Below are 10,933 nucleotides of genomic sequence, written 5' to 3' on the forward strand. Positions count from 1 at the left end.
GGCAGTAGATCAGAAACACCTGGAAAGCTTCGAAATGTGGTGTTGGAGAAGGATGGAGAAGATCAGTTGGACCGATTATGTGAGAAATGAAGAAGTGTTATTTAGAGTCAGTGAGCAGAGGAATATCCTACACGAAATAAGAAAATGGAAGGCTAATTGGATTGGTCATATCTTACGCGGTAACTGCCTTCTAAAAGAAGTTATTGAAGGAAAGATAGAGGGGTGGATAGAAGTGACCAGAAGACAAGGAAGAAGAGGTAAGAAGATGCTGGATGACCTTGGGGACAGAAGAGGATATTTTCATTTGAAGGAGAAAGCTCAAGATCGCATCAAGTGGAGGAACTGTTTTGGAAGAGACTGTGGACCTGTCATCTTGACAGATTATAGATGGATGAATGAATGTTATCACCAGATGGTGGCAGAGATTTTTAAGTCATCATTACAAAATTACCAGATTCTACTCTCAACATACAATGGAAATCATAATCACCATACTGAAGATCATGTTGAACACAGCACTTTCCTTTATGGTTACCTATTCAATGCATGATATGCCCTCAAAGATGTTGTAGTGACAGCACCACTGATTATCTGCTGTGCCCACTCCCCTCCTATCAAGCCACCCATTTGCAAAACAAACTGAATAGCAGACAAGAAACGAATTTTCCAAGTACTGAAGGTGGATAGTAGATTCCCCAACCTTACCTACCTGTGGTGTGGGCTGCCTGAATGCCTTTCCTCCACTCTTTGGCAACATCCACCTTCAGGACTCAGTCACACACCATTGATTTTGTTAGGTTGCCTAACTTGTATCTACTTTCATTTTTATAGATTTCTTTAGATTTTGCAGCATTAGTTTTCTTAATCTGATATTACTTCTGAGTTTCATAATGGTGATTCATTAAAATTAAGGACATAAAAAACGACTGTCATACACGTGATACTTTTAAACGTTTTCATTGTTTTCTAGATTGTGTGCCAATACATACAGCATATTTCTACCTGTCCAACATTCACTGGCCATAACCACTGGTCTAAATTTCAACATCAGCATCTTCTATAGAAAATTTTTAGTAGAAACGGGAAGTTGCATATAGTGGAAGGGAATATGCCCACATAGTAGTACTTGTCAAGTCTGCCACCATTACCTACCTGAACAATGTCTATAATTATATAATCTACACATTTACATCATACAGCTTGTACTTACATAGTTTCATCATTTCTGTAGTTAATAACAGCTCGCTTGTGACCCTCTTCACCTCTCTCTTGAAAATCAAAATATTTCTCAAAGACTGACGCAAAACAATTCCTCTTCAGTAACCCAATCTTCTTTACGACTTCTTCCCAGTTTTGAGGAACATTTTCTAAATCAATTAACACTGAAACATTGTATCCTGAAAATTTCCAGTATTAAGCATTAGACTTCATTTAAGGATTCACATAGAAAATTTATATGATAACATCAAAATCAACTGTAGTGAATAAGAAAGAAAAATTAATAGTCACAGATCAGGTGAAAGTTCAACAGAGTTCCATCAGTACTGTTGTAAAATGAGCCTCACCCAACACTAATCCAAACCAAAATGCCTTGCCCAACATAACTAATTACACTTTCTGGTTTGAGTCAATGTTAAATTATGCTCCTTTTATAAAAGTAGTGATGGCACTGTCAGAACTTCATCATTAATATTATGAAAAAAAAGTTTAAAAAAGAAATTAATTACCATCTTCAACTTGTGTCAGAAGAGAACCATATTCTTTCTTTAACAGTTCGTCTGCTCCATGTTCCTGGAGTTCTCTGTAGAATTTCAAAGATATACTTGTCTGAAAATTAAATGTTGTCATGAAATAAACATTCATAAACTGTAACAATATGAAATCAAATGAATAAAGGATTAACAAAGCTGCAATTTACCATTAGGTAGTAAGTAATACAGCAACTACAAACAAAAACTGTATGTGAAAAAAGCAGGTGAACAGAACACCTAAATGGGGATATACAGTCATTACAATTAATCCTAAACTTCGCAAGTTTTAATAACTTGAGGGAATTAATTATGAAAATGGGGTACATACTCTCACTTTTGTTTTGTCACCTCCAACATTTGATATATGGAACAGAACTCCATCAAAGTCGGCAATGGTAATATCTATTGACTCAGGTTTATGTCTGTAACATAAATGACAATACATATCAAACTTATTTCACAGACGAACAACAACAAAATCAAGAACATCACCAGGAAGTTCTTAACCTAAAAATAAGGTCAAACTGCTACTAACAATAATAACTTGAAGTAAATATCCCCCCAAATTCTCGTAATTTTTCAAATACTTTCCTGAGTAAAACATAACTATTCCCATATTGACAAGTACTGTCCTTGGCAACTACAACAAGTGATCGCCACATCTTTCTTCGCAAAGCTTTCCTTTCCATAACACTGCATAGGCGCACTCCGCCCTTGCCGGTGCTAAATTGTCGCGCGTTATACGGTACATCTCACATAAACGATACATACCCCGCTAGAGCATTCTTAAATTTTAAAGTCAGTGTTTCTTCCACTATCCTGTTGTTTATCTCGAGTAAAATCATTATTTCTTCGATGAGTAAATAGTACTTTCATAAAACCATGAATACTATAACTAATACTAATATCTTCCTGCTGGGCGGATGCAACCGGAATCTCCGATCTCAATATGGAGTAATAACTGAGCTCTCTCATTGGTAAATTGCGATACACGTGACAGGATATAAACAACTGAAACGCTGAACAATTGCCCATCAAAAGCGTGACGAAAAGCCGAGTAGTGGAGCCTGTGGTGTAGCGCGTGTAGATTTATGTGTGGTGTATGTTGGACTTAAGATGGGTGCAGTTAATATGTATTTTTTGTGCAGATGTAGATAATTACAGCAAGAAAAAAACATGTATAGGTTATTTAAACTGAAAAGATTATATCAGTTAAATTCTAAAGTGACACCACCATATACTAGTGAGCCAGCTAAACAATCGTGCAGCGTTTGTTCACATAATTTCGCTATGAAACCTCGGAACGGTAAGTCATACATACGAAAAGATGGAAACATGAAACGTTACCACCAAATTTTACTTGGAAGTTTGCTTTTTATCTAGAAACAAGTTTAAAAAGATCAGAACGAAGACGTACCGTATGTAGATTGTGAAGACTGCACATTTCTGAGGAAGATTGAAAGAGGATTTGGTTCGTCTCAGCAATTTGATGTAGGTACTGAAGAAATCTGCGTTTCCAGTTTTTAATTTTGTAATTTTTCAGATGCCCAATTCATACAGAATGCTGTGCCAAAGCGATTTCAGTCCACCAATATCCACACAGCAATTCAGAACAGTCATAAAACTAAAAAGAAGAAAATTAGGAGATCCAAGAAGAAATATGCAGAGCTTGTAGAAGGTAAAAAGAAGTTAATGCCTGACATTTCAATTTACGTCCTTCAACATTACTAGAGTAGTTGGTATATTGTAACGTAAAAGGTATAGGTAATGTTGCTCCTATAATTAACTGATTAAAGCCCTATGCCATGAAGATATGTGGAGGAGTGGATGTATAGAGCCACATATCCTTAACCTCAGAACTAGGTGGAGGTGAATGGTCAACTTCACACAGTGGCTGCTTTAACCCAGAGGAAAGAGACCCCTAATAAAATTGGAGGACCATACATGTATAAAGGCCGCGCCACAGCTCAAGTGGTTAGTTGCTAGCTTCCCCCCGTGATGGCCCGAGTTCGATCCTGGGTCTGGTAAAGTGGGATTTATGGTGGACAAAGTGGCTCTGGGGCAGGTTTTCTCTTGAGTACTTTGGTTTCCCCTGCCAATCTTCATTCCACCAGTTGCTCCACAATCACCCTCACCTAACATCTGGGGCTGGTACAATAGGTCAGAAGTGGCCACGGTACAAGGGACTTAGTCCCACCCCACTAGCAATAAAAAAAATAGTCCCACCCCACTGGTAATAAAAAAAAATCATGTATAAAAAGTCATAGTTTTCTTTTATCTGGTCACTGAGATCTCTATTTTTTGCTTGAAAACCTGTATGCATTGTGTTGAGTATGCACTATTTCCTAGCTTCATACACATCAGGCAAGGGAAGCAAATAGGTTTTCACTGCTTGACTTGAGGTCTTGAAATTGTGAATTTGTGAATGTGTCTCCATGGAAGCAAGAGCGTGAGTATAGTTCTCTTAGTACTGTCAAATTTTGAATTTGTGTTTTTGCATGACTTGATATAAGGAACAGAATTCACAATTGTATTAAATGCAGCTGTTACTGAACATCACTTTAACCTGCAATGTGTGTGCATATATGTATATGTTCATATTATTTTGCAGTTACTGATGGTGCTTCAAACCAAACAAAGGCATCTGTCAGCAAGTTGAAACCAAAGCATTTGTCTCTTTTGGTAAAGCAGCCTGACATCAACTTGGGGCAGTTGTACAATCTGAAAAATGTGACAGAACAGTCAGTTATGTCACCAGAAATGGATACCAGCCATCAGACACAAGACAATATTGAGCCTGTTGTCATGTCTAAATCCATTTCCGCTGAGAAAGTGTACTTGCTCAGGGAATTAAAATGTGAAAATCATGCAAAAGTATCTGAAGTGGAAGAGCTTGATGTTTTGAATTATGAACATGAGTTAGCTGATACCCATGACAGATCTATAGATGATTTGGAATTCAAGCCTAAAATGGTGGCTCTGGGTACTGCAGTTTTGGAACATAATTTGGTAGATGATCCTATTTGTCATAGTCAGGAAATGGAAGATGAACTTGATGAATCAATAGTTGAAGCCATTTCAGCAGAAGAGGAACATGGTGAGCCTGCAGTTGAGGCTATGGCTTCCATTGTTCCGGTTCCAGAATTACCTCAAGCAAAAAGGTATTTATGTATATGTCTAGTGTGGCATGTGTGTCTGTGTGATAGTGATTATAATTTCAAATCATATTGTTTCTTATTATTTATTTGACCATAGGAAATACAACTCTTCATATTGTCATGGAACTAACTTCGCTGACAAGTGGCGGTTGCTTGGTCAGTACAGTTTGCTTGCAGACTAAAACCACGGAGTTTTTTAGTTTATGGTGGTACACGCAACAAAAATTATGGGCTCTATTTTGGATGATTGGATTTATTACCACCTTGGTTACAAGTTATCTTAATCACATTTAAATACAGCGCTATTGCTGATTGACACACAGTGGTCCTCTCCTGGTAATGCAATTAAAACACAGGAACTATGACAGTCTCACTGAATCACACACTCCAAAAATTACACATAAATGAAATCTTCAAATCACACGTTAAATTCTCACAAGTTGACAGATTTTCCATGGCTGTCTCCTACTGAGAACTCAGAACTCTGTCATTCACTGCTAGTTTCAGTTCCCTATACTCATGTGCTTCCGCTGCTGTCATCTCTCTCATAACTCGTAATTAGTAACTGTACCTCGTAAGTGTTCTTGTAGCTTTTCTTCGTAACTCTTCTCGTAACTCTGTCACTCTAAAAAGTAAAAAGTAAAGCTATACCTGTAACAGGCTGTGAAGGCCCATAGGGTTGTGAGATGTTGAGGGTCCTACATTATCTAGACAGTCGGCTCAAAGATGGCGGTAAGGTTGTCAGCCTTATGCACCAGCTGCGCTTTACACCCCAAGAAAGTAATTTAATTAATTCCTGGTACTCACGTCTGTTAGAGGCTGAGTTGACCCCAGGGCCCTAGTGTGGCTGGAAGGATTAGGTCAGTTGAAGAAAATCCAGTGACCTCATCGGAACTTGAAATCACTCTACTTCTAGTTATAATTTGCACTGAACATGTGGCTCACAGCTCTGGTTATGTAGCCGTGGCATGGGCTACACAGAAATCACAGTTCTGTTGTTGCACAGAGAAAGTGAGTCACGTGATAGTTATCTTGCCAGTCCATTGGCGCGCTGACTGTAGCCTAGCAGCAAGCTATAAACATTCACTGAGATACAGGTTCTGTTGCATAATGTACCATGATTACAGAGCTGCTGCCTGGTAACACATTGATCGCATCTGGTACAATATATTTACAGTTTCAGAATATCTTACATAGACTGTTGTGTTGTTGGCCTGGCATGTCTGCAACATTCTGCATAGCCAGCAGTAGGAATGAAGACTGTCATTATGTTCCTTTAATTACATAATAAGATCTTTTAATTTGTTTTGATTGACTTTAATTGATTTTAACTAATTGCTTTTAACATATTCAACATATTCTGACTGCATTAATAATTTACTCTAAATTTATAATGCTAATAGAAGATCTTTTAAGACAGCTGATGTTTAAACCTATATGTAAAGTATTTACTTATAGTGTTGACTCCGCCTTCTGGTGATGGTCAATAGTGGCTGAAACATGTTCTCCTGTTAAACATCTTACTCTTGATGAACTTTACTTCTTAGTCATGTATTAAGAAGTGTAATGGCCGAAGATGTCTCTTATGAAGACAGTGGTAATAAACTCTCAGGTTCCATAGATGGTGGAAAATGTCTTGACCAGTTGATCAGGTGTTAGCTTCACAAGCGAGACTGTGCTCCATGAAGTTAAAAGTGAAATTTGTTCAGTGATTAACATTTTAACACAGTAAACATTAGTGGCTTAAAGACTATATGGCTTTAAACATTCCCTTGTTACAGTGTTTGTAGCGTGAGCTTGATTTAAAAAGGTAATTGGTTCCATGAAAGCTGTTAGTAAAGTGAAAAATTCACAGATCAAAAATTGTATTCACATTACTTTAGAAGCTGTTATTATTATCTGGTAAACTTAAGATCACAATATGAAGAAGGGACATCTGTGGATTCCATTGAAGGACCAGTTTAACCTTTAACATACAGACTTTTAAATTGCTGGCAGCCCTCTGCAGCCAGAATTTAAATGGCCCTAAGTCTTCAACATTGCGAGCAGCTATATTCAGATGTGCGTTATCATGGAGAAGCACTGCACTGGCTATTGGCATTCCATACCTTTTGTTCTGATTGGCCCAACACATAGTGTTTCGTATGCAATACCTTTGTGACATTATTGTGGTCCCTTGTTGCATGAATTCTACCATCAGTACTCCTTTCCTGTCCCAGAAAACAATAACCATCAGCTTCTTGGCAGACATTATTTGTTTAAACTTTTTCAGCTTCTTTGGTGAATATGTGTGTGCATGCGTGTGCTCTTTAGCTTCAACATTCACAAATGAAACTCACGTTTCATCTCTTGTTATGATGTGATTGAGAAAATCATTGCCATCTTTGTGGGGTCACTCTCAAAAAGGTCTAAGCCAAAGCCATTCTCTGTGTTTTATGCACAACCATGGGCATTTTCAGGGCCCATCTTGCACAAAGCTTGTGATAGCGAAGCCTAACTGCAATAATCTCGTAAAGAAGACTGCATGAAATTTGTGGAAATCCACATGAAAATTCTGAAATTGTGAAGTGCCATCTTTCACAATTTTTTTGGTCACTACTTTGAGAAAGATCATCACTCACCACAGGTGGCCAACCATTTTGCCTGCCCATCTTTGAACATTCTGTACCGTTGTCATACAGTTCCTTCACTTATTACGTTTTGACTGTAAACAAGTGCACATAAATCACAGTGAATTTCCACAGCACTCATGATTTTAGCAAGAAGAAAACATAACTGCACGAATTTCACAGCTTGTGGGATTATCAATCACAGGACACATCATAACTGTTTCTGTAGAGACAAGAACAAACACTGGGTGACCAATTATGTGATGGTTTACAATGCAATTAGTCATGTGATTCTTCGATTCTACCTCGCACGCGTGAGCCCTCTCCCACTCCTATGTTAGTTGCCCAAAATACACAGAGGTTACTTTCTGAACAGCCCTCATATTTAAGATACTTTTGATCTTTGCCTTTCTGTTTACAGCAATGAGAAAAAATCCAAAGATGCAACTTTCAAAATGACCTACAAAAAGGGTGTGAGAGACCAGATGGCTAAAGTGAAATTGACTGATTTAGAAAAGGCTGCTAAAGAAGAGTGCTTGTATCGTAATCTGTATGCTTACTTGGAAACCTGTGTAAGATTTAGTTATATTCCTTTGCTTTTAAAGAAATAAAAAAATGAAGATGCATGCTTGCAGTACCTATTAGGCATTATATACTTAAATGATACATTTTCTTTTTTCAGTTTGTGAATATCACTTTGCCATATGGAAAATATGTGCATAATGTAAAATGAACATCTCTGAGGTTAAAATTTTCTGTAAATATTCTTCATTTTTCTGTGTTTGTAAAGTTCATGCTGCCTTGGATCTCTTTATGTTTTTTTTTTCTTTTTTAGGTGAGTTGTGGGCTACTTAACAGGGCTCTTTTTTCATTGTTGTTTTATCATTCACGGAGCAGATATTCCAGATATACGTCTCCAGCAAATGAGATTGAGCTCTTCAATATCCTTCTTCATGGGTTTGCAAGGAAGGTGAGGACATTGTGACAGTTACTGTGTTGATTGTGACTGCAGCTGTGACAGTGAAGTCTGCTGTTAGCAGTAATAAAAGACTTTAAAGAAGCTGAATCAGGGATAGTGCAGTCACCATAGTGACTAGACTGGTCTGAACCAAGGCTGTGCCATAGCTCAAGCAGTTAGTCGCTGGCTTCCCACCATGGCAGCCCAGGTTCGATCCCGGGTCTGGTCAAATGGGATTTGTGATGGACAAAGTGGCGCTGGGGTGGGTTTTCTCCGACTACTTCGGTTTCCCCTGCCAATCTTCATTCCACCAAATTCTCTATCATCATAATCGCCCGGGACAGGTACAATAGGCCAATCAGTGCCCTCTGTGCTGAGTGGACCCAGCTTGAGTTCATCCCCCACTAAGCGAATTAAAAAAGTTTAAAAAAAGGCCACGCCATAGCTCAAGCAGTTAGACACTGGCTTCCCACCCCAGCAGCCTGGGTCTGGTCAAGTGGGATTTGTGGTGGACAAAGTGATGCTGGGGCGGGTTTTCTTAGAGTACTCTGTTTCCCCCACCTGATCTTCATTCCACCAAATTCTCCATCATAATCACCCAGGGCAGGTACAATAGGCCAATCAGTGGCCACTGTGCCGAGTGGACCCAGCTGGACTCCAGCCCCCCACCAACGAATGAAAAAAAATGGTCTGAACTACCAGGAAATCAGGATTTGATTCTCAGCAGGTTTGGAGATTTTCTCTTTTTTCCTCCGAGTCCAAGCTCCCTTTGGGGTCCAGCCAACTTCCTGTCCATTGGGCACATGGTGTCACTTTCCCTTGCAGCAAAGTGGCTGAGTTATAAACTGACCATCATTTGTTGCTGAGGTTAAGACCACTCCCCACTACATCTCCATGGCATGATGCCTAATTAAGCTCAGAGACAAGTTTACTTTTCAAGAACATAGCCATTTTTTGATAAAGAGTATGAGTTATTCATTTTTCAGTACTATGGTACTTACTTTTCCTGGAGTGTGGCCAGTGTATTAGTGGAATGTAGGGGAACAGTCTCAGAAGCAACATAATTCACTATAACATGCTGGTCTGAAGCTATTATTTTACTGAGAAACATCTGGTATGCTTAACCTGGTACTTGGAGCCTCTGTAGTCTAGTGGTAACGTTCCCACCTCATGACTCAGGGTATGTGGGTTCAAACCCAGCGGAGGTCATGGAATTTTTAAGGGTGGAAAAATTCAGGGAACAAGTCCTCAGGGAGGGACTTCAAGCCGTGGGTCCCGTGTTGTAGATTTACGGCACATAAAAGTTCTTCATGTCTCTAGAAGACCTCTGAACAAAATTAGGCAAAAAAGTTTCCCGCCCAAGTAGTTTCCAATGCCTCCGGTAGATGGGGAAATTATTGGGTACCACTGCCAGAAGAGGGCCGACCTTGCTGGCAGAAAGGGGAGATAGTATCAGTGGGGTATGGTGACAGTAGAAATTGAAGGGGGACGTACAGTAGACTACTAGTCACGGTGCATGGGGAAACCCACCCCTTCTAATACTGAATAACTGAATAACCCAGTACTTGATGCATACAGAAAATACCTCCAGGTTTTCCTTAGGACTACAGTGTAGCCGGGATAACTTCACAATAAAAGACACTTCCATGTCTTAGCAGAGGCAAGAGAGCTCTTCACCATAGCATCCCAATCAGCTGTGTGGTTTGCCCAGCCTCCTGTACAGTGGGTACTTTTGCACTGTCCTGGGTGGGGTAAAGCAACAGGGATATGAAGCTGACCACTCACTTCTGTCTAGTGTTTAGGTAAAGAATAGTGGGGGATATGCCTCTACTTCTCAATACATTGTCATCATATGATGCTTAATCAGGGATAATATTATTTCACAAGACACTTTCACTGCACCAAATATTTTGGATACTATCAGTTGGTGTCACTTTCAGTTTAACCCTTTTGCGCGGTCATTTAAATTCCGCGGCCGTCTCTCCGGCGGTAATATATTCAGCCAGCCATTTAAATTTTGCTCAAAAATGATTTATTCATCATTGTTCTTAAATTCTATGAGATAGGAACATGAAACTTTCACTAAAATGATCTTAAAAGGTGGTTTTATAATCTTACCTTATAATATGAGCGCCCGGTATCTCGGCAATGGAAGCAGGTTGTTTAGAATTTGAGCAGTGAATGGTACGCCTTGAAGCATAAAACTTTCACTAAAATGATCTTAAAAGATGGTTTTATAACCTTGCCTTATAATATGAGCGCCCGGTATCTCGGCAAAGGAAGCAGGTGGTTCAGAATTTGAGCGGAGTGTGGTACGCATTGAAGCATTCTACTATACACAGCGCTGTCTCACATTCACCACACCAGTACTGCATATCTCTCATTTGGCTCTTTTTTCTGTAAACCAAACATCTTCTGTGCGGCCTTGCCTTCTTCCCCGTGGGGGGAATACAAGAA

The 10,933-nt window shown here is 39.2% G+C and overlaps 2 protein-coding genes across 2 annotated transcripts in view; one reads left to right on the top strand and one right to left on the bottom strand.

Moving 5' to 3' along the window:
• The window catches only part of LOC111864269 (probable actin-related protein 2/3 complex subunit 2), an 11,023-nt gene extending 8,335 nt beyond the window's left edge, over positions 1 to 2,688 (bottom strand). Inside the window, exons 1-4 of the mRNA XM_023851397.2 lie at positions 2,523 to 2,688; positions 2,080 to 2,173; positions 1,728 to 1,827; positions 1,211 to 1,397 (exon numbers count right to left, since the gene is read on the bottom strand). Of these exons, the coding sequence (XP_023707165.1) occupies positions 1,211 to 1,397; positions 1,728 to 1,827; positions 2,080 to 2,173; positions 2,523 to 2,596 (455 nt within the window). The 5' untranslated portion in view covers positions 2,597 to 2,688. The remainder of the gene's footprint in view (positions 1 to 1,210; positions 1,398 to 1,727; positions 1,828 to 2,079; positions 2,174 to 2,522) is intronic.
• A 112-nt stretch (positions 2,689 to 2,800) lies between these two features.
• Positions 2,801 to 10,933, top strand: part of LOC111864267 (DNA-directed RNA polymerase, mitochondrial) — a 48,307-nt gene continuing 40,174 nt past the window's right edge. Inside the window, exons 1-5 of the mRNA XM_023851391.2 lie at positions 2,801 to 3,057; positions 3,295 to 3,429; positions 4,363 to 4,912; positions 7,940 to 8,090; positions 8,354 to 8,488. Coding sequence (XP_023707159.1) covers positions 2,928 to 3,057; positions 3,295 to 3,429; positions 4,363 to 4,912; positions 7,940 to 8,090; positions 8,354 to 8,488 — 1,101 coding nt within the window. The 5' untranslated portion in view covers positions 2,801 to 2,927. The remainder of the gene's footprint in view (positions 3,058 to 3,294; positions 3,430 to 4,362; positions 4,913 to 7,939; positions 8,091 to 8,353; positions 8,489 to 10,933) is intronic.

This window comes from Cryptotermes secundus, unplaced genomic scaffold (assembly GCF_002891405.2).
Source record: "Cryptotermes secundus unplaced genomic scaffold, Csec_1.0 scaffold33, whole genome shotgun sequence".
NCBI lineage: Eukaryota > Metazoa > Arthropoda > Insecta > Blattodea > Kalotermitidae > Cryptotermes > Cryptotermes secundus.